Source organism: Ictalurus punctatus, chromosome 16, assembly GCF_001660625.3.
Source record: "Ictalurus punctatus breed USDA103 chromosome 16, Coco_2.0, whole genome shotgun sequence".
In the NCBI taxonomy this organism is placed as follows: Eukaryota; Metazoa; Chordata; class Actinopteri; order Siluriformes; family Ictaluridae; genus Ictalurus; species Ictalurus punctatus.
This window is the reverse complement of record NC_030431.2, coordinates 8,299,809-8,324,446: the sequence shown is the minus strand read 5'-3', so window position 1 is coordinate 8,324,446 and position 24,638 is coordinate 8,299,809. Positions and strand designations below refer to the sequence as shown.

The 24,638-nt window shown below is 38.5% G+C and overlaps 1 protein-coding gene across 10 annotated transcripts in view; it reads right to left on the bottom strand.

Moving 5' to 3' along the window:
* phldb2a (pleckstrin homology-like domain, family B, member 2a) overlaps nt 1-24,638 on the bottom strand; it is a 95,660-nt gene that overhangs the window by 27,394 nt on the left and 43,628 nt on the right. For 8 of the 10 annotated variants that reach the window (XR_001815057.3, XM_017489359.3, XM_017489358.3 and 5 more), the window contains 7 exons: nt 17,834-17,983; nt 17,150-17,249; nt 16,860-17,052; nt 8,700-8,790; nt 3,903-4,049; nt 3,297-3,516; nt 2,868-2,953 (listed from right to left, as the gene is read on the bottom strand). Coding sequence is in view for 9 of the 10 variants with exons in the window: in XM_017489359.3 (XP_017344848.1) it covers nt 2,868-2,953; nt 3,297-3,516; nt 3,903-4,049; nt 8,700-8,790; nt 16,860-17,052; nt 17,150-17,249; nt 17,834-17,983 (987 nt within the window). In the remaining variant the exon portion in view is untranslated. Of the gene's footprint in view, nt 1-28; nt 166-2,867; nt 2,954-3,296; nt 3,517-3,902; nt 4,050-8,699; nt 8,791-10,394; nt 10,780-16,859; nt 17,053-17,149; nt 17,250-17,833; nt 17,984-24,638 lie in introns of those variants that run through there. The other 2 variants (XM_017489357.3, XM_053687101.1) reach the window with 2 other exon arrangements.

Sequence of the window (24,638 nt, the reverse complement as noted above, 5' to 3'; positions counted from 1 at the left end):
CGTTAGAATGGCCCAGTCAATCACCTGACTTGAATCCAATTGAACAAGATTTAAAGACAATACATTTAGAAGAATAGGCCTAAATCACACCTGAATACTGCAGCCGATTAATTTCTTCATAGAGGAAGCGTCTTGAAGCTGTCATTACAAACAAAGGCTTCTCCACTAAGTATTAAATAAATTACAGTTAGCGTGTTAAATATTTTTTTCTGCTTTATTACACATAACTTTATAGTTATGGACTTTAATGTTTGGATTTATTTATATGTGTGGATTTCTAGTGTTAATACCAAAGGCTGGTGAAAATTTGTGAATGTGAATTATCTCATTGGAAATATATTTACTGAAAAAAATTGACACGTTCAATTCTTATTTCCCCCACTATATATATATATATATATATATATATATATATATATATATATATATATATATATATATATATATATATATATATAAATTGTGTACAGTGGTGTTTGAAAGTTTCTATATAGAAACTTATATATATAGATTCTTATATATAGAATTTTCTATATATCATCATAAATATGACCCAGAAAATCATCAGATTTTTACGCAACTCTTAAAGGTAGGCAACGAGAACCCAATTAAACAAATAAGACAAAAATATTATACTTGGTCATTTATTTATTGAGGAAAGTTATCCAATATTACATATCTGTGTGAGGCAAAGTTATGCTAACCTTAAGGATGAGCAGTTCTACTCCTAGATCTAGCAGTTAATTTGAAGGTGAATTTAGAATCAGGTGTTTTCAATCAATGTGATGATAATCAGGTGTGAGTGAGTGATCACCCTGTTTTATTTAAAGAACAGGGATCTATCAAAGTCTGATCTTCACAACACATGCTTTTGAAAGGGTATCATGGCATGAACAAAATAAATTTCTAAGGACCACAGAAAGAGAGTTGTTGATGCTCAACAGGTTAGAAAAGGTTACAAAACCATCTCTAAAAAGTTTGGACTCCAGCAATCTACAGTCAGACAGATTATGTATAAATGGAAATTCAAGACCATTGTTACCCTCCCCAGGAGTGGTCAACCAACAAAGATCACACCAAGAGCAAGACATATAATAGTACATGAGGTCCATGGTCACAATAGCCAGAAAGCTACTGGAAAAATGTTTTGTGGAAATATGAGTCCAAAAGAAATTTTTGGTTTAAATTAGATGCGTTATGTTTAGAGAAATGAAAACACTGCATTCCAGCATAAGAACCATACCCCATTTGTGAAACATGGTGGTGGTATTATCATGGTTTGGGCCTGTTATTCTGCATCTGGGTCAAGATGGCTTGCCATCACTGATGGAACAATGAATTCTGAATTATACCAGCAAATTCTAAAGGAAAATGTCAGGACATCTGTCTGTGGAATGAATCTCAGCAGAAAGTGGGTCATGCAGCAAGACAATGACCCTAAGAACACAAGTAGGTCTACCAAAGAATGGTTAAAGAAGAATAAAGTTAATATTTTGCAATGGCCAAGTCAATGCCCTGACCTTAATTCAATAGAAATGTTGAGGAAGGACCTGAAGCAAACAGTTCATGTGAGGAAACCCACCAACATCCCAGAGCTGAAGCTGTTCTCTATTGAGGAATGGGCTAGAATTCCTCCAAACTGACATGCAGGACTACAGTCCTGGATCAACAGTTACTAGAAATGTTTAGTTTCAGTTATTGCTGCACAAGGGGGTCACACCAAATACTGAAAGCAAAGGTTTATATACTTTTGCCACTCACAGCTATGTAATATTCGATAATTTTTCTAAATAAATAAATGACCAAGTATAATATTTTTGTCTCATTTGTTTATTTGGGATCTCTTTATCTACTTTTACGAATTGTGTGAAATTCTGATGTTTTTTTTAGGTCATATTTATGCAGAAATATGGAAAATTGTAAAGGGTTCACAAACTTTAAAGCACCACTGTGTACACACACACACACACACATCTAAAAAAAAAATTGGGGTTCATTTTCATTTCATGTTCATTTTAAAAATTAGAACTTTCATATATTCTAGATTCATTACACATAAACTGAAAGCTCTAATCAGCTAATTTGCTTGAAGTCCAGTGTGAAGTTTCCACAGTCAGTGATGATTTGGGGTGCCATGTCATCTGCTGGCGTTGGCCATCTACCAGGAGATTTTTGAGCACTTCATGCTTCCATCTGCTTCCCCATGATTGTGGTTGTGTGTATTGAACTAGACTGAGAGATTAAAGGCTCAGGAAATTTCCATGAGTTGTAAGCCATAATAATCAAGAATACAACAAAAAAGGCTTGAAATATTTCACTTTATGTGTAATGAATCTAGAATATATGAAAGTTCTACTTTTTGAATTAAATTATGGAAATAAATGTGGCTTTTATTTTGGTTTTTATATTGGCGGAAAACCGCAGGAAGACCTCATTTTAGTTTTGACAATTAGAATGCTTTTGCAAGGAAGATTGGCAAAAAGTCAAGATGCCAAACTTATTGACTGTTATCCAAAAAGATTGAATGCTGTGATAAAATCTAAAGGTGCTTCAATTAAGTATTAGTTTAAGGGGAGTGCACACTTATGCAACCAGATTATTGGACATTATGTATTTATTTATTTATTTTCCCCTAAAATGATTTTTATTGTTTTCCACTTTAATTAATATGTTAGTAAAAGGTAGAAAAGCTTCTGACATAATTCATCTTGGTTTCATTTTTTTTACATCACAAAAACCGGCCATTTTAACAGGGTTGTGTAGACCTTTTATATCCACTGTAGTACCTAAATTTTGTACTTTGTTTGACACTGACATTCATGTAATGTTGTATCAATATTAGCTATGTGTCAATTTCTGAAACTCACCTTATGTGCATTCTTAAGATGATCATAATACACTTCCTCAATAGCCTGGAAGTAGATGACACCCTTTTTTTTTGCCTCATGCTTATCTACAGAGAAGAGAAACCAGACACAATATTTGAACAGAATTATCATGCACATTATCCAAAACACTGATCTCGAAGCTTGATAATGTAAAAAGAATAAATATAAGAAAAACATATAGCCATTTATCATATCCATATAAAAGGTTTATATATTCACCAACACAACCTGCTTTACAAGGTCAATACTGCCCCCTAGTGCATGAAAAAAGCCACTACATGCATGATGTCATACTTATGATGACATCACAAATAAAGTGTTGTTTTTTAATGTACCAAAACAAAATGAGTCCCAGAAGAAAAAACAAAAAATATATTTAAATAATGAATACAAATAGGGAGATAGTACCTGCATAGTATGCCAGGGTCCTGCGATTTCGGTCAAAAACAAACCAGCGCTTTTTCCAGGTCTTTATTTTCCCCCCCATCTTGACTAGAAAGCCTCGGCATGTCTTGTCAGTGATAACGAGGTGAAAGCAGGTTTCAGGATGATGACCTGCTGCCTCAATGTGACTACGTAGGTCAAAGTCATCCCTCCTAACCGGAAGGTAACGTGTCAATGGACGAGACTATGGAGACAAATGTCAAATAAAGGTTATTGTTGTTTTTATTTTTTTATTTCCTTTTTTAAAATCTGTTTGTTTGCTTCCATCCATACCTTTCAACAAAATAGAACGCATTTCCACAACTGCTATTTAAATAATTTGAAGACACAACCATGTTGAAAAACGAAATCCAGACACTAACAAGTACTAAAATAGTATGTGACATATTGTAAACTATGGTAACCCTGGTGGTGTTCAAATATATGTGGTTTTGGTTGTAACACAGGTTATGACCCATGTGATCTGTAAAAGTTGTGTCACAATAAAACAGGTGTGTGTATTTCAGGTGTGTGAAGAGAGAAATACATTGAAATGTTACAATGCAAACATGCAATTTCCTTTTGTCTCACCTGTGTTCTTTGCTTCTCCCGGAGCTTTACCTCCCTTTCGATAAGTTTCTGCCTTATGTTGGTCTCCTCCTTAAGTCGCCTTTCCAGCTCCTCTCGCCTCCTTCTCTCCTCCTCTAGAGCCTGTCGGCGCTGCTCAATTTCTCTCTCCTACAGTGAGCCAAACACAAACAAAAGCGTCTACTGATGCATAAGTCTTGATGTGAGGACAGTGAGGTTTCAAAGGAACATCTTTGTGAAACCCCACGGTCTTTGAATGAGGATAAAAATACACATCTTTGCTTTTTTATTTTAAAACAATTTTTGAACTCATAAGTAAACTAGAATTGAATATATATATATAAACATGAAAATATATAATTAAAAATATTCATAAAGCAGATAAACTTGATTTACATGTCAGTTCAGCAATGATGCTTTTTATAATTGTGAACATTGCTAGTATTACTAGAAATGTTAGAATTACTTTAAGTACCAGAATATTTTAGTCCAAAACCTGGTTTTGATGAGATTTAGCAGTAAGAAAAGAAAGAAAAAGTTGACATACCACAGCTCCAAAAATAGAAAAATATTCATTATTTGTTCTCACCACAGGTGATGTTTCGAGCCCAATGGCTCTTCATCAGACAGTGAACACATACACTGTTGAGCCTTTATATACAACAGAACTACATAACATGATCAACCACATGACCCAAAAAAAATACTCAGCAGGACAATGAACAAAAGGGAGAGAAACTAGGCTCTATCTACATGGGGTCACCTTGAGTGACTACCTTTGTGTTAAGAGGATCCCTAGAGGTCTTTGAATTGTTAAGAGCCCAATAATCGGTAAAGACAATGAGTGCTTCTGTGACAAGTGGTGTCACAAATTTGCATTTGATTTGATGGCCCTGATTGTGCAGGAGGTATCCACCCAACTGAGTCAGATTCAAGAAGAAATTGTGGAAGTCAAAACATGCATGTCTTCTGAATATCCAGACAAAGAGGATCTTGATCGACTTCTCAATGAATATATTCAACGTAATTGAGTTGAAACATAAGATTATGCTTCCAAAAAGAGATGCAACAGATTATGCCACTGGAAGGGTTTACCAATGGAGATCGGCTAAAGTACAGAATCTATGCCTCCATGCCTTGAAAGTCGGATCCGTAAACCAACACGCTTCATTTGAACTGGATACAGATTCTAGTTCTTTTAGTCATATTTTGGAGGGAACATGACTCAGTTTCCAGTCAATTTTTGGAGGGAAGGCCTTAGGCAGTAAAATATGCCGGAGGGGTAAAATGAACTCCTGTAAGAGGCCACTATATGACATGCAGAAACATTCAGAAGAAGTAAATGTCATCAACCTATGAAGTAGGTCTATTTCTGATGACTTTTTAACTGCTTTGAACAGAGGCCTTCCTTTGGTACCCACTATTCATTGTAAAGTATTTGATGTACATGTTGACATACATACATTTTTTCGGAATTTAAGACTCAAATAACTTTTAAGGATTGCAATAATGTAGATCTTGATGCTCAAACGCCATCGGGTTGTTCGCTGTTGTGTGATAATGTTATGACATACCCAGTCAACAACCCATTCAGGGATAAGTTTACATTTATTCCCATAACAATAGGAATGATTCTCTTGATTGCATTGTAGACTTGTTGAATGTGAGATTTCATTATTATTCAAACATAAAAGACAGTTTAAACTGGCTCATAATTTGACAGAGGGGCAAAGAGATGAATTGGAAGCCCTCGAAAAGACAAATGTGTAGTTATTCAAAGTGTTAACAAAGGAGGCACTGTGGTTATATTGGATAGACATACATATGAGGTATGAGAGACAACTTTCTATTACTACCTTCTATGAAATTAAAATATAATCCTATATCTACATTTAAAACATTAGTACATGACTCTTGGAACAATTTTTAGAGCGTGGTGAAAGCTTAGTTTGATTATATATGTGTTAAACATCCAGTAACACCTGTTTTGTACACTCTGCCTAAAATTCATAAGCCATACAAAGATATTCCTCCTGGTAGGACGATAGTATCAGCTATACTGAAAAAATTAATACATTTTTTTCCTTCAACCTCTTGTTTGTTCTCTGCCTTCTTATTATTAGGGATACAATGAGATCTTCTTGATCTTCATTGAGATCATTTGATCAAGCTTTGTATACTAATGTCCCATTTGGAGGGGCTTTGCAGTCAGCAGAGCACTAATTAAATCAACGTTCCCATAACGTTCCTAACACTGCTTGTTTAATTGATCGCATGACACTTGTGCTTATACATAACTATTTTTTGTTTGAATCTAATTTTTATCTGCAGATCTCTGGGGTTAGTATGGGCTCTGAAATGGCTCCGAGTTTTGCATGTCTATTTTGTGGGCTGTTTGAAGAACAGTTTGTGTACTATCAAGCATCTAATCCATTCATTAAATCTATCATATTGTGGAAGCGCTATATTGATGATATTTTCTTTATTTGGAGTGGCACAGAATCCCAGCTCTTAGTGTTTCATAGCCTTGTTAAAGCAAATAGTGATGCACTGACATTTACGATGGATATCCAGCAAGATCAAATACATTTTTTAGATGTTAATGTCATTCTCACTAAAACCGGGCTTGAAACTAGTTTATATCATAAACACACTGAACGTAACATGCTTTTACATGCATCATCATGTCACCCTGTTCCTCTAAAGCATTCCCTACCTAGCTCCCAATTTAACTCCCAATTTAGCCAATTCACAGAATTTATAGTGGAGATGATGTTTATCAACATCAAGCAGAGATCTTGGCAGACAGATTTAGGCAGAGAGTGTACAAAGAAGAGTGGATTCAATCTGCTGTAGCATGTTTCAGTAGCTCTTTTAAAAAGATTGCCTCATCAACAGATCTAAATGTAATTGCTTTATACAATATTCTCCATAGGCAAAAGACATTGAAGGTATAATTCAGAAATACTGATACATTATTGAGAGCAACCCCAATCTGCAATTGATTTTCGCAAAACCACCTTGTGTGGTCTATAAGAGACCTCCAAATTTACGTAATATTTTGGGAAGGTTGGATTTATCTGTTCCAGTGGCGTAAGTTGGAGCAGCTGCTGGTCTGCTTTGGCGGCGACAGTAGAGGCGATGCTGTGTCAAAGCAACGCATCTCTAATTGGATAGTGGAAGCAATCTCTATTGCTTATGAGCCGCACGGTCTCGCTACGCCTCTGGGCATAAGGGCTCAATCCACTAGGACGGTCGCCTCCGTGAAGGCTTTGTCCAAAGGGGTATCCTTACAGGATGTGTGTGCTGCTGCAGGGTGGACTATGCCACACACATTAATTTGTTATTACAGCCTTGATATTCATTCCACCCCGAGCTTGAGTGTCTTGCAGTGACCCTCAGGCTTGGGTCTTTTTGAACAGGCCGTACCCTCGGTATGACAGAGTGGGTATTCTTGTTCCCATAGTGTTATGCTAAACGCAACGTCGAAGTTCCCTTTGAAAGGGAACATCTAGGTTACGACCCTGTTCTCTGAGAAGGGAACGAGACATTGCATAGCACTGTCATACCAGGGCAGGACTGTGAATTGCGTCTTCGCTTCAGATAATAGAGGCTGATGGCGCAGTTCACAGGTGCCATATTTATATCACGCGACGTGCTTAATTGCCACATCACCTGATCATGGCAGGCCTATAAATAGGCATGATTATACACAAGCTTCAGATGCCGGTCTACGCAACGTCTCGTTCCCTTCTCAGGGAACAGGGTAACCCAGACGATTTGTTTGATGTCCTTGTGTTGAGTTTTTTTTTTTTTGTCATGTGGTTGATCATGTGAAGTAGTTCTGTTATATATAAGGGCTCATCAGTGTATGTGTTCATTGTCTGATGAAGAGCCATCGGGCTCGAAACTTCACCTGTGGTGAGAACAAGTAATACATAATTTTCTATTTTTGGAGCTGAGGTGTGGAGTACTTTTTTTCTTTCTTTTCTCACTTTGTGGTTGAGCACCCTCATTGAGCTTTATGTCCATCAGATGTGTGCACTTTGTGTGGAATCTTTGAAGATTTAGCAGTAAATGGATTTTTGATCAAGATAATGACTCAAACTTGCATCCAAATCAACAGAAATTGTTGCAGGAGAAGAAAATCAATGTATTTGCAATGACCAGCTCAGTCTCCAGATTTGAACTCAAATTGAAGAGGGAAATCTGCTTGCACAAATGTAGGAATACAGAGGAACTTGATGTGCATAGAAGAGTGGGCTAAGATACCACTTAAGCGTCTCCAGCCTTGTTAGACTTTACGTGAAGAAAGTGTGATTACTGTCTTGAGTGGAGGCAATAGCAAATATTCATTTCAGAGGTGCCGCTAAATTTAAAACCAGTGTAATGCAGTATAAAAACTTCACTTATTAAGAAAACTTACAAAATACAATGTAAGTTTGTAAGTTAAAATGTTTGACAAAATATTTTTAGATTAAACAATTTAAACATAAATCAAACAGAGAAGGGAGCAAAATTGGTATTGGTCTTTGGGTGGGAGGGATGAGAGCGATTGCAAACAAACTGAAGAGCCAATGAGGAAAAGAATCAAACAAACAAATAAATATATTTCCATATGTTTAAGATCAAAATATCACACATTGCATGTGTTATTCATTTCCATGAAGGGTGCCAATAATACTCAAGTTGACTATTTTACATCACATTATTACACAGGAATGTACATGAACTGAGAGATAACAGATAGTACTACTTCACTATGAGATATAATGGCTAGAGAATGATGGAAAGTGTTACCCTGTGTTCCAGGAGTCTGTTCTTCTCTGCCTGTGCCTCTCTGAGCAGACGCCCCATCTCCTCAATCTTAACCACATTAGATATGCTGGCACTGTTGACACCAAACACATACATTTATCTCATTATCCTTTTGAGGACCTTTCATTAACATAATTATTTATATAGCTAATTAATTATATGCCTAAACCTACCCCTGACCCTTTAAGGCTTTTTAATAAAAGCTGCAGTTTTTGTATAAATAAATAAACAAAACTGTTTTCCTCATAAGACCAAGGCAAATGCAACCACAAAATTAAGTTGTCAGATATTCCTATCTTGTGGGGACACATCTGTGCCATCTGTACCTTGAAGTGCCGTCCTATCAGTTTAGCAGCATTTGACTGAATCTGAGCAGAAAGTGTAGCTCCATACACTTCAGAATTCATCCTGCTACTTCTATTAGCAATCACATCATTAATAAGCACCAGTGTCCCAGTTCCATTGGCAGCCATAGATGCCCATGCCATAACACTTCCTCCACATGTTTGACATATGATGTAGTATGCTTTGGATCATGAGCCCTTCCTTTCCATCTCCATACTCTTCTCTTCCCATAATTCTGGTATAAATTAATCTTGTATCAGAACTGGTCAGGCTAATTAAAGAGGTTTTTCAGCAAGTCTAATCTGGGCTTTCCATTCTTGAGTGCTACCAGTGGTTTGCATCTTGAGGTATCCTGTCTATATTTATATTCATGAAGGCGTCTTTTGATTGTAGTCTTTGACAATGATATGCTTACCTCCTCCAGAGTGTTCTTGACTTGGCTAGAAGTTATGAAATGTTTTTCTTCAACATGGAAATAATTCTGCACTCATGCACTTTAGTTGTCTTCTGATGCCTTCCAGGCCTATTATTGTTGCTGAGCTTGCCAATACATTGGCAAATTGTTTGATTTGGCCACTCCTAAAGTTTCTGTTATCTCCCTGATAGGTCTGTTTTGTTTTTTCAGCCTAATGGTGGACTACTTCACTTGCATTGAAACCTCTTTGGACCTCATATTGAGAGTTCCCATGAACAGCTACCAAATGCAAATTAAAATGCTTGGAATCAACTCCAGACCTTTTATATCCTTAATTTGTCATGAAATAATGAGGAAACAGGCCACACCTGGCCATGGAACTGTTAATCAGTCAATTGTCCAGTTACTTTTGTGCCTGTAAAAATGGAGGGACTCTATAAAAATGTCTGTAATTCCTAAAAAGTTCATGCAATATTTTTATTAAACCCTTGAATTAAAGCTGAAAGTCTACACTTCAATTCAATTCTACAATTCAATCTTGATTGCTTCATTTCAAATCCATTTTGGTGGTGTACAGAGGCAAAATTACAAAAATTGTGTCACTGTCCAAATACTTGGACCTGACTCTAAAAAATCTACACACCCCAGTTAAAATGGCAGGTTATTACACCACTCAGTCGTTTTTTTAGGTCATTGTTATCTTCAGCTTCCTAGCAGACACCTGAAGGTTTTGCATTAAAATTGACTGGTATTTTTAGCTATTCATGATTCTCTCCACCCTTTTCTTCTGGGTGAAGAAAAGCAGCCCTTCAGCATAATGATGCCACCACCATGCTGCACTGTGGGTATGGTATTATTTTGGTGATGTGCTTTTTTCCCCACTAAATATACCTTTTGTAATTGTGGAATTACTATACCTTTTGGAATTGATCTCATCAGACCATGACACATTTTCCACATGATTTGGGTTGATTTAGTTGAGGTTGGATGTTTTTGAGGTGTATAGCCATCCTACCCAATAACCCAGCCATTTGAAGAATATCAGAGATTGTTGTCACATGCAGAGAGTAATCAGTACTTGTCAGATATTCCTGCAGCATCTTTAATGCTGCTGTAGGTTTCTTGGTAGACTCCCTGGTAGGTTTTCGTCTTGTCTTTTTATAAGCTTTGGAAGGATGTCCTGTTCTTGGTGATGTCAATGTGGTGCTAAATTTTCTCCAATTGTTGTTGATGACCTTTACAGTGTTCCATGGCACATCTGATGCTTTGGAAATTATTTTATACCCCTCTCCTGATCGATACCTTTCAACAAATGAGATACCATGCATGCTTTGTAAGCTCTTTGCAAACCATGCCTTTAGCAGTCGGATTAAAACCAATATGTGAAGAAAATCCTACAGAAACAGCTGATATTTATTTGGGGTTAATCAGAATAATTTCATTGATGATAGCTGTATGATAATTTTGAACATGAGATTGAATGTGATTGGTTCATTCTGAACATAGCCACGTCCCCAATTATAAATGGTGTGCAAGCTTATTCAAGCAATTTATTACTTACTTTTTTATTCTTCCTATTTTCAGCTAAAATGTTGCAAATGTTGTTTTTCACTTACTTTTTATACATTGCAATTTAATTTTGAGGGTGGAAAAAAGTATGACATGATTTATCTTGGTTTTAACAGTAAGGCTCTGGGTTAGTAATCAAAAGGTCATTGGCCCTTAACCCTCTCTGTACCAGGGGCACTTTATTGTGGCTGACACTGCACTCTGACCTCTGCCTCCTAAAAAATAATTTCACTGTGCTGCAATGTATATGTGACAAAGACTTCTGCTGCTGCTTCTGCATTTTGAGAGGGTTGTGTATACTTTTATATTCATTGTAAGGTTCAGATCCAAGATATTGGAAGCTCAAGTTAAAGATAAATATTCAGTTATTATACAGTATTTATACCACAGCACTGTTAAATACTTGATTCTGATTGTCCGACAAACGTTCTAAGGTGTGCAATTATTTTTCAGTTAATGCACAGCTAATGTACTAAACACATTATAGTTCCATATCACTTCGCCTGGGGTAACTAAACGGAAAAGTTATCCTACTGTCCAACAAAGAACACAGAGCTAACAACAAAATGACAGACAATTTTGATTTTCCAGAAATAAGTAAGGAATAATTGACAACAGGCCATTTAATTATTACTGAAATAATGCGCACCCAAGATGGTAATGTGGCCACGACGTGAAGCGGCATTTTGAGCCATTGATATGTAGTTATTGGAGAGAGGGGGGATTTATTTGTTGTATTTTCTGCAGTAACAAAAAGCAAAAACCTGTGAACAAGTAGGCCTATCTATATTTATTTATTTATTTATTCTATTTTCATATTATTAGCTTGAAAAAAAAAAAAACAACTGTAAACTAATTCTCTCTCTCTCTCTTTCTCTCTCTCTCTCTCTCTCTCCAATAAGTGCATATCAATGGCTCAAGCCTCCATTACTAGTTATGAAATGATGTTAGGAATTAGCAATGGAGGCTTGAGATGGGATACGCAAGAAATTAGTTCTACACACAATAGCTTTTTAAGGATAAAAACCTGACAAATGTCATGAAATAAAAAATCTGATCCATGCCTTGAGGTGTGGTAACTATGGTATAAGCTGAATAATTGACTCTGGTCTGTTGCATTATTAGAAAAATAATGCACACCCGAGGTGTAGCATCCAATCAATTCAATGGCACGTCATCAATTATTCCTTACATAAATTATACAGACACAGTAAAACTAATAGAAGCTAATAGTAACTCTGGACATTGGGACAGGTCCTGGGAGTTTATAGGGCACTGTTTCTTGAGATAAGGGACAAAAACATGTCCTACATACAAGTCCCATTTATGTTAAAAATTAAGAAATTCATAAAATTTCTTAAAAAGTGCAATCTAAAGGTAATCTGTATACTCTGGGCATTTATTGCTTATAATTGATTAATAAACATTTATTCTAAATGCATGCTCTATACTTGGGAAGCATGTAATTTAACCTGTCCTCAGCGAGAGGTCACTGTCATGTATCAGAGAAGGAACTCTGGACTTCAGTTCCCAGCAGCCACTGCACCGCTGCATTACTGTCACATGACCACCTGCACCTGAATCACATTCCTATTAACGAGCACTGCGTATATAGTCACAATTTTCACTGTACTTCTTGTCTTATGTTTGTCTTTCTTTGTTGTTGTCTTTGTTGCCATGTTTAGGGCTTTGGTTTATGTGTATTCTTTGCCTTAGTGTTTCGCCATAAAGTCATAGTGTGTTTTTGTGTCTTTTTTGCTTTATTAAAAATTTATTATCTGCACTTGCATCTATATTCGCCTCTGTCACGTATCAGAGAAGGAACTCTAGACTTCAGTTCCCAGCAGCCACTGCACCTCTGCATCACTGTCACATGACCACCTGCACCTGAATTGTGTGTGTGTGGGTGTGTGTCCTTGTCTTACGTTTGTCTTTCTTTGTTGCTGTGTTTAGGTCTTTGGTTTATGTGTATTCTTTGCCTTAATGTTTTGCCACAGGGTCATAGTGTGTGTCTTTTTTTGGGTTTTTTTTGTGAGATTGTTTTTGTTTTGGTCTTTATTAAAACCTTATCTGCACTTGCATCTGCCTTCACCTCCAGTATGTGACTGTCACAATATCAAACTGCCAAACAAACTGCTTAAAAATGCAATAAATTTCAAATGAAGGGCAGAGTTCTGTAAAACATCAAACAATAAATAAAGTAAATCTTAAATTATATTTTCCATTAAAAAAAAAAAAACTGATGATCTAAGTTGTGTCCTTACTTTGCGTCATTTTTTAAAAATAATCTTGAATAAATCATGCAATGTCATGGTCAGCTATAACTCTGAAGACCCCTTTCCCACTTCCTGCTCATGGTTGATGCAACAGTAGGATGCATGGTCTGGCAAGTATTTTTTGTTGTTGTTTTTATTTTTAATATATTTTAAACAAACAGTGTTTAAGTCTCTGTGGTCACAGCTTTAATATCAACACCGTCTTCCCATTGTGATAATTTCTGTCTATAATTGTGGATACATTTTGGCATTTTATTTATGCTTATTGAGGCAGCTTCAACTGATGGGAAAAAAACTAAATTGTTCCACTGTACAACATGGTTAAGATGGAAAAATATTCAATTTTGTCAACTCGGTCAGGTTTTAGGTCTGCGGGAGTTGACTTGCAAGCTGACTGAGTTGACAATTGCTCACAAAAACTTCATATAGTCATATTATTTTTTTGAATATGGGGAATTATTCTAATGTTGTTGGGAGTATAAAAGAAAGAGAAGAGAGTAATTAAACAGAAATGCAGAAGGGAGATTTTAGAGAAGGAAAGACAAAGGTGAAGAAAAGGGTTTAAGACAAAAAAGTGAGACAAATCTGTTGAATTGAATTATAGGGAGCAGAGGTATCAGGGATCTTCAGAAGCAGCCATTCAGGTAGATAATTGATAAAACAGGCTGCAGATCCCTTGTATTCCTATGGAATTGAGAAGATTTCTGTTGCTACTACAAGATGTCACATAATGCTTACTATTATACTGAACCTAACACAAGCCTCTTCTGTTTGGCCAGTGAGCCACCAGAGACCCAGAATGAGACATGCTGCTACAAAGAGAAAGGCACTAGAAGGATTCTGGAACCCAATATTTTGTAATTTATAATAAAATTACAAAATTAAATTGGTGAAATAAATTAAATATAAAAAATTACTTAAGTTCTCTTAATTTGTTGTCTTGTCAATCAGTTGTTTGAAAAAAATATTTTTAGTACTTAATCTATTGTAATCTCAATTGGTTCTTTGTCATCACTGTCAGATGAAGGTTTTTGTTCATTTTGAAAGAAATATTTTATTCTTTGTTTCAATTTATTGTGTTATTAATTACAACTGACTGAACTAAATAGACTGATGTCTTGTTTGCCTAAGAAGATTTGTTATATATGCTTAATATTAAAAAGGAGGGTAGAGCATTAAGGATTTTAGGAACTGGATTTTTCATAATAGTATGAAAACAGAAAAAAATGTAGAGAATGTATTTTATCACTTAACTCCTTTACTGAACACCATTATTAGATAATTTTACATTCTTACTGGATGGATGAAATTAAAATTGCATGCTTTTCAGTGTGTCTGATGGAGTTGACACTAAGTTATTAAGTAAATAAATGTCCATTTTTAGAAAAAATAATTTTCATAAAAACCTGTTCCCTTACATGGTTCATTAGCTGAGACCTTTGTCTACAAATATATCAATTTCTAATTAATGTAGTATTAAAAATATAAACTAACTTCTAAAACATGTTTTGTCCCTTATCTTAAGAATCAGTTTGGGTTGATGCAACGTGACCATCAGATTCAATGCCTGTTTACAATCATGTAGCAATGCTGGTTGTTACAGGAAGTACTTGCTGGGCCTCCTAGGTTCCATTTAGACAAACCATACAGTGAGGGAAAAAAGTATTTGATCCCCTGCTGATTTTGTACGTTTGCCCACTGACGAAGAAATGATCAGTCTATAATTTTAATAGTAGATTTATTTGAACAGTGAGAGACAGAATAACAACAAGAAGATCCAGAAAAACGCATGTCAAAAATGTTATAAATTGATTTGCATTTTAATGAGGGGAAATAAGTATTTGACCCCCTCTCAATCAGAAAGATTTCTGGCTCCCAGGTGTCTTTTATACAGGTAACGAGCTAAGATTAGGAGCACACTCTTAAAGGGAGTTCTCCTAATCTCAGCTTGTTACCTGTATAAAAGACACCTGTCCACAGAAGCAATCAATCAATCAGATTCCAAACTCTCCACCATGGCCAAGACCAAAGAGCTCTCCAAGGATGTCAGGGACAAGATTGTAGACCTACACAAGTCTGGAATGGGCTACAAGACCATTGCCAAGCAGCTTGGTGAGAAGGTGACAACAGTTGGTGCCATTATTCGCAAATGGAAGAAACACAAAAGAACTGTCAATCTCCCTCGGCCTGGGGCTCCATGCAAGATCTCACCTCGTGGAGTTGCAACGATCATGAGAACAGTGAGGAATCAGCCCAGAACTACATGGGAGGATCTTGTCAATGATCTCAAGACAGCTGGGACCATAGTCACCAAGAAAACAATTGGTAACACACTACGCTCTAAAGGACTGAAATCCTGCAGCGCCTGCAAGGTCCGCTGCTCAAAAATCACATATACATGCCCGTCTGAAGTTTGCCAATGAACATCTGAATGATTCAGAGGACAACTGGGTGAAAGTGTTGTGGTCAGATGAGACCAAAATGGAGCTCTTTGACATCAACTCAACTCGCCGTGTTTGGAGGAGGAGGAATGCTGCCTATGACCCCAAGAACACCATCCCCACCGTCAAACATGGAGGTGGAAACATTATGCTTTGGGGTGTTTTTCTGCTAAGGGCACAGGACAACTTCACCGCATCAATGGGACGATGGACGGGGCCATGTACCGTCAAATCTTGGGTGAGAACCTCCTTCCCTCAGCCAGGGCATTGAAAATGGGTCGTGGATGGGTATTCCAGCATGACGATGACCCAAAACACATGGCCAAGGCAACAAAGGAGTGGCTCAAGAAGAAGCACATTAAGGTCCTGGAGTGGCCTAGCCAGTCTCCAGACCTTAATCCCATAGAAAATCTGTGGAGGGAGCTGAAGGTTCGAGTTGCCAAACGTCAGCCTCGAAACCTTAATGACTTGGAGAAGATCTGCAAAGAGGAGTGGGACAAAATCCCTCCTGAGATGTGTGCAAACCTGGTGGCCAACTACAAGAAATGTCTGACCTCTGTGATTGACAACAAGGGTTTTGCCACCAAGTACTAAGTCATGTTTTGCAGAGGGGTTAAATACATATTTCCCTCATTAAAATGCAAATCAATTTATAACATTTTTGACATGCGTTTTTCTGGATTTTCTTGTTGTTATTCTGTCTCTCACTGTTCAAATAAATCTACCATTAAAATTATAGAATGATCATTTCTTTGTCAGTGGGCAAACGTACAAAATCAGCAGGGGATCAAATACTTTTTTCCCTCACTGTATATGGGCTGGTTTGAGCAGAGTGCAGTTAAAATTTCAGAAAAGCAGACAGGAAAGAAGACAGTAATTCTGTCTTCAGCAGTAAAATTCTCAAACTCCACAACTCTTACCATCTTAAGACTGTAACTAAGAAAAATTAGATAATGAATATCGTAAATAATTATTTAGCCTGATAATAATCATTGCTCCTTATATTTCTTAAGGTTTTTATATGCAATTATAGCCAGCTAACCTGTACAGCCAATTTTCTTGTATTCATTGGGATTTTGTACTGAGGCAATCCCACCTGGAGATGTTGTCAGGAGAACAGGCTGAGATGCTTGTCTCCAAGCTATCTGAACTCTCCACACTGATGGTATCAAACTTGGCACCATTTTCCAAGTGGTGAAAAGTTTTCAAGTAGACATTTGACTCAGATACAGTCCTGCTGCTTATCTCACTCAGCCTTTGCCTGCCGTCATTCAAATACGGGTTACCAACTGAGAGACAAACAAACAAACAAAAGGAAAAAAGAGGGCTTCAGAATTAAAGGAATAGATGGGATATGCCAGTGGAGTGCAAAGTGAAGTGTCTGACCCTTGAGCAGGCAGCGCGTGTCTAAGTCTCTTGAGGTGAGCGAGAGAGCATGAGGGGGCATGTTACCACAGCTGGTACTCTGAGACAGGGGAAGATGGGACTATAGGACACAAACAATACAAAGAGAATGTGGTATCATTTTTGATACAAAACATATAATATTATTCATGTATAGCACAATATATGAGTTACAGTATATCTCACTGTTACTGGACTTCTCTGGACCCGTCAGATGATTAATGGAAGGTCTTTATGATGATACTTCAATTCCAAATGCATTTTCTTATGACCATTAGATATTTCAAAATAGTCTTCACATACAAATAATTTACCTGTATATGAACTTTCAATCAAGTAATTCATTCACCTTCAGTATCAGCTTTATCCTGGTCAATGTGGATCTGGAGCCTATCATGGGAACATTGTGAGCAAGGTCGGAATACTCCATGGAGGGCACGCCACTCCATAGCAGGGCTCCATGCACACATTTGCACACAACTAGTGACAATTTTGGGAGTAGCTAATCCACCTACTGCCTTTTTTTATTCCGCACTCAAATAATAAGTTATATGCTTTTACAAAAACAATGGAGAACATGCATATTTAAATAACAAAAGTATGCAAAATAATAACAAAAATATTTATGATACAAAAATTTATACAGAGTACACATGAGAGACCAACCTTAGGGTATAGACTGTGGTCCAATGTGGAACTACAGAAGCTTCCAGAACTGTGTCTCAGCCTTTTATGGGACACACTGCTGTCATTCAGCATAGGCCCACCTTCCTTATTACTATTACTCCTCCTTCTTACCTCCATGGAGCGAAGATGCTGTGTGTAAAACCATGATAATTTTTTTTCCAATAAGTGACATCAACTAAAAAAAAACTTCACAATGTTATAAATGTATTAGATCAGCATTTCTAGCATCATTAATTTTCAATAAAAAATTGGTATGGATAAAATAAGTTTACTTTAAACAAACTATTGGCTCTGTAGCACATGACCGATTGAACACAAGCGGGAGTGTGCTATTGCAAAAACTTCACAAATTTGAGTGTTCTACTGCTTTTTTACAACAGCTTACAAATGAAAGGAAAAAAGAAAAGAAAAGAGGAACGTCATTGCAAATATATAAGGCAAAAACTAACAGCTCATCTGAAATCTCCATTAGTTGGTTATATAACTTTTGGCAATATAGTATACTGTCCCCTTTGAAAGTATTGGAACGGCAAGGCCAATTCTTTCGTTTTCGCTATACACGGCAAAGTCATTTGAGTGTGAGATCAAAAGATGAATATGACACAACATATCAGAATTTCAGATTTCATTTATTGACATTTACATCTAGATGTGTTAAACAACATAAAACAATTTTCCTTAAACCCATCCGTTTTTCAAGTGATCAAGAATATAGGCACATTGGACCAAGAGATGTTTCTTGTTGCCCAGGTGTGTCCTGTTAGACTAACTATTTAAACAATTAATAGCTCTGAATGTACTAAATATCAATTAATCTACTCTGGGTCATTCCATCACAAGCGTTCCATCAGAGGTTGCTTTTTAATTTTTCTAATTTTTGGAGTGATTACCTCTTTGTATTGGCATTGTAAAAGCACCATTTTTTAAAAATTTCACTTGGTTTAACTATGATTGCGATCTTTGTGTCATGGCACACATAAATTTTGGTTATACAACTTCAATATCTTGGCTCAGGATGGTCCTGGAAGAAAAACTGATCTCTAGAGCACATTATAAGGTACACGGACATATAGTATCTCACAAAAGTGAGTACACCCCTCACATTTTTGTAAATATTTGATTATATCTTTTCATGTGACAACACTGAAGAAATGGCACTGTGATACAATGTAAAGTAGTGAGTGTACAGCTTGTGTAACAGTGTACATTTGCTGTCCCCTCAAAATAACTCCACACACAGCCATTAATGTCTAAACCACTGGCAACAAAAGTGAGTACATCCAAATTGGGCCCAATTAGCCATTTTCCCTCCCCGGTTTCATGTGACTTGTTAGTGTTAAAAGGTCTCAGGTGTGAGTGGGGAGCAGGTGTGTTAAATTTGGTGTCATCGCTCTCATACTCCCTCATACTGGTCACTGGAAGTTCAACATGGCACCTCATGGCAAAGAACTCTCTGAGGATCTGAAAAAAAGAATTGTTGCTCTACATAAAGATGGCCTAGGCTATAAGAAGATTGCCAAGATCCTGACACTGAGCTGCAGCATGTTGGCCAAGACCATACAGCGGTTTAACAGGACAGGTTCCACTCAGAACAGGCCTCGCCATGGTCATGGTCAAAGAAGTTGAGTGCACGTTCTCAGCCTCATATCCAGGGGTTGTCTTTGGGAAACAGACGTATGAGTGCAGCCAGCATTGCTGCAAAGGTTGAAGGCGTGGGGGGGTCAGCCTGTCAGTGGTCAGACCATACGCCGCACACTGCATCAAATGGGTCTGCGTGGCTGTCGTCCCAGAAGGAAGCCTCTTCTAAAGATGATGCACAAGAAAGCCCGCAAACAGTTTGCTGAAGACAAGCAGATTAAGGACATGGATTACTGGAACCATGTCCTGTGGTCTGATGACACCAAGATAAACTTATGTTGTTCAGATGGTGTCAAGTGTGTGTGGTGGCAACCAGGTGAGGCGTACATAGACAAGTATGTCTTGCCTACAGTCAAGCATGGTGGTGGGAATGTCGTGGTCTGGGGCTTCATTGAGGGAACCATGAATGCCAACATATACTGTGACATACTGAAGCAGAGGCTGGGTCGCAGGGCAGTATTCCAACATGATAATGACCTCAAACACATGTCCAAGACGACCACTGCCTTGCTAAAGAAGCTGAGGGTGAAGGTGATGGACTGGCCAAGCATGTCTCCAGACCTAAACCCTATTGAGCATCTGTGGGTCATCCTCAAATGGAAGGTGGAGGAGCACAAGGTCTCTAACATCCACCAGCTCCGTGATGTCAACATGGAGGAGTGGAAGAGGACTCCAGTGGCAACTTGTGAAGCTCTGGTGAACTCCATGCCCAAGAGGGTTAAGGCAGTGCTGGAAAATAATGGTGGCCACACAAAATATTGACGCTTTGGGCCCAATTTGGACATTTTCACTTAGGGGTGTACTCACTTTTGTTGCCAGTGGTGTAGACATTAATGGCTGTGTGTTGAGTTGTTTTGAGGGGACAGCAAATTTACACTGTTATGCAAGCTGTACACTCACTACTTTTACATTGTAGCAAAGTGTCATTTCTTCAGTGTTGTCACATTAAAAGATATCAAATATTTACAAAAATGTGAGGGGTGTACTCACTTTTGTGAGATACTGTATATAAACACATATCAACATTCTGCAAATTCTTGGTCCTTAAGTCCTTAGTCCTCTTGTTCCTTGTCCAAATATAATGTTCAATTTATAATATAATGCTCAAAACCCTTCAAAATTTATAATGGGAAGGGTTCGAGTCTCAGTCTTAATTTTTTTAGGGGGTACCTACGCTAGGTAAGTATAGTGTGCATGCAGAACATTTCAGGTTGGAGACTTCTCTAATTATTTTTTTATGGGGGCGAGAAAATGCTATTTTTAAAATTCCCTTAATTTTCAGGTTGAAGATCTCTGGTGGTGGACCAGATATGAACCTGAAATTTTCACAGAAATAAGTCTATAGTAGCATTCTGCTGTAAAAATATTGAGGTTGAGACTCCACTGGTTGCAAAGCTAGGGCTAGTAGCAATCTGGGCAAAGCCTACTTTATTCATGCATTTTGAGAAATGAACAGATGTAACGAATAAAAAAAATGAACACTATTTTACAATAATTGTGTTAATGATTTACATACAATAGCCTGTGCTTGTCAATGAGGCCTAAAATGTTATTATATTTGATATTGGCAACAGTGAAGCATGGTCTATCACAGCATTCTTCAAATCTTCAGAGTTTAGCTCCAACCTCCAAACCTACCTGCCTGTAACTTTCTAGTAATCCTGAAGACCTTGGTTAGCTTATTCAGGTGTGTTTAATTAGAGTTGGAGCTAAACTCTGCAGAACAGTGGATGGCATGGGACAGATATGAAGAACTTCTGAGCTGTAGTCACTTACTGCTTTTTCACACAAGAAACAACACCACACTGACACTGTTTATGATACAGTTGACTTGTAAAATAACGTGATATGAACAACATGATAGATCATGGTTCTTCAAATCTGGCCCCTGAGGTCCACTATCCTGCAGAGTTTAGCTCCAACTCTAATCAAACACAACAGATTTTTTATCGCAGAATGGGAGAAAGCTGAGAAAACAGGGGAATTTGATCAGGGTTTGAGGGTTTTCTTTCATGTACTGTCCGTTTCAAATCCCACCCACAACATTTCAATGGAATTCAAATCCAGGCTTTGAGTAGGCCATTCATTAACCTTCCATTTCTTCTTTTTGAGCAATTCCTTGGTGGATTTGCTAGTGTGCTTAGGATCATTATCCTGTTTAAAGGTTCACATTACCTTCAAGCACTCTTTGATATGATGCCGAATTCATAGTTGAATCATTGAATGCAAGCTGTCCAGTCCCTGACAGTTTGCAGCTAAGCAACCCCAAACCATAACATTTCCACCACCATCCTTCACAGTTGGTATGTGGTGCTTCTCCTGAAAAGCTGCATTTGGTCTGTGCCAAACATGTTACTGCTGTTACTTTTGCCAAACAACTTTGATTTGTCTATCCAGAGCACATTATTCCAAAAGGCCTGGTCTTTGCCTATATGATCACTAGCACACTGTCGTCTTGCAAAGGCTTTTTCCTGGGGTGTACTTATTTTTTCACCTGACTATCAACAAATGAAAGCTAAAATTCTGAGCTATCATCTCATATTCATTTTTTGATCTCCAACCCAAATGTCTTCAGTCTATAGCAAAAACAATATCAATGGCTTTGCTGTTCCAAATACTTTCATAATACAACTACTGCATATACACTAACATTCAAACCTTTATATTCACTAATGTTTGAAATCAATCAGAAATTGCCTTGTTTTTGAAATAAATTAACTTATTTTTTCATTTAAAATAACGTTAGATTGATCAGAAATACAGTCCAGACATTAGCTAATCTTGTTAGCTAATCTTAAAAGAGACCTATTTTGACCCTTTCTACAATATGTAATATAAGTCTCAGGTATCCCCAGAATGTGTCTGTGAAGTTTCAGCTCAAAATACCCCACAGATCATTTATTAGACCATGCTGTAAATGCCCCTTTTTTGGTGGAAGCAAAAACATGCTGTTTTCGTGTGTCTATTTAAATACAAATGAGCTTTTGCTACCCGCCCCCTTTCCGGAAGAGAACAGCTAGTGCTTCAGATACTATGGCAACAACAAATCAGGAGAACCAATATGACTGACACCATTAATACTGTTGCAATCAAAATTATTCAACCCCCATTGCAAATCGGGTTCCCTTTCAAAGGGAACTTCGACGTTGCATTTAGCATAACAGTATGGGAGCGCCTTGCGTGCGTGACCGGTATGTACTCATAGGCCTGCCATGATCAGGTGATGTGGCAATTAAGCACGTCGCATGATATATATATATGGCACCTGTGAACCATGCCGCCAGCCTTATTATCTTCAGCGAGACTGCATGTCTGTTGTTTGTGTGACAAAAAACACTTAATTTCTACTCTATATTTTCTCAAAATCTATGAACTTTTCTATCCCTTTTTTTAGAAAAAAGAAAAGATGGGGAAATAACGAGTGAGAAAGATTTCAGAAAGTGTGTTATGCCTTGCTCCCGTTTCATCACAGGAGGAGACGGACACGCTTTCTGTGTGAAGTGTTTGGGCGTAGAGCATGCTACTGCAGCCCTCGAGGGGTCTGACTATCAGCATTGTGAACATTTCACGATTAGGCAACTACGCTCTTGGCTCGCTCTCTTCTTGTCTGAAGGGAGTTGGGTTTCAGAGACTTGCGGATCTGGGCTAAGGTCATGGGGTTCTTGTGTGGATTTGGAAGAGAAGCCAGAGACAAGCGCTGCTCTGTAGTAGAGATACTAGCTCTGTCTTCCGGGTCCGGCTCTCCGCCTGACTTTGGAGCTCACGTCGCGACTCCTCCTTCCCCTATGGAAAGCCAAAACACCCTCGCTGACTCCGAGGAGTCGGTAGAGGGTGTCACTGCACCAAAAACCGACAGCAGCTCTCAAGCGTTTAAAGAGCTGCTTGGGGTGATCACTAGGGTGGTTGAAAAGTTGAATATAGACTGGCCCGGGAAAGAGGAAGTGGCTCATAGCAGGCTGGATGAGCGCTTCCTCTCCAGTGAAAATAAATATAAATCTCCCTCACGCCTTTTTTCTGGAAGTGCATGATGAGATATCACGCTTCTGGAGAACACCATACACTAGCCATGTTTATAAGCCTGCGATGTCTGATTACTCAGCCGTCATGGGGAGTGAGCAGCATGGCTATGTAGCGATGCCAAAGGTGGAGTAGGCGCTTGCGAGCCACCTCTCTCCATCAGCGGCAGGTAATTTAGGGAGGCCAACTTTACCTTCTAAGCCATGTAAGACCACCTCGGTGTTGGTGGGTAAAGCCTATGCGGCAGCAGGGTCTTGCTTTTGGGTCACTGAATACAATGGCAGTGTTGCAGGCCTACCAAGCAGACCTGCTGAGGGAGCTCGATACTGGGGAAGGAATTGGGCCTGAGGCAGAGGCAGAGCTGCGCCACAGATTTATCTCTCCGGGCGACCAAACAAACGGTCGAGTCATTTTGGCCGTTCAATGGGCAGCCTGGTCGTGGTGGAGAGGCACCTATGGCTCAACCTCTCAGGGATGGGAGACAAAGATAAGGTCTCCTTGCTGAATGCCCCTGTTAAACCTTCCAGCCTGTGTGGCGGCACAGTTAATGCCATCGCTGACAGGTTTCGCGGAGCAAAACAGCAAACGGCGGTGTTCAGCCCAGCCGGTTCCTTTCCCGTTGTGTCGAGTTCGCCTGGGCCTCCATGAGTGGAGCACGGGCCAGCGCTAGTGCAAGGGAGGCTCAGAAGGTGAGTGTGGCGGCCCGCCTCCCCCCGCAGAAAGCCAGGGGGACCGGGCAGCCACAGCCACAACCTGATAAGAGGCCTGATATAAGAATGATCATAAAAGCAAAGCAGGCTAGGAAGGAACGGTCCTGATGGGCCACGGAGGGACGTATCAGGGGACATGAGGTTGTTAGGGCAGTTAGCCCCCAGTGCTACTGTAGGGCCTGCCCTGGCCAAAGCCATCACACGTTTTCAGCCTTCTCTGATCAGCGAGCTGTCACAGGGAGACGCAAATCTGATGCTTTCCCTCCAACAAAATGTGAAAAAGCTAACATCACTGAAAGACCATTTGGCAGCATGGAAACTACTGCCAAATGTGTCTCCATGGGTTCTGTCTACCATAGAAAAGGGTTACCGGGTCCAGTTCAGAGCTCGACCCCCCCGGTTCAGAGGTGTGCTCACCA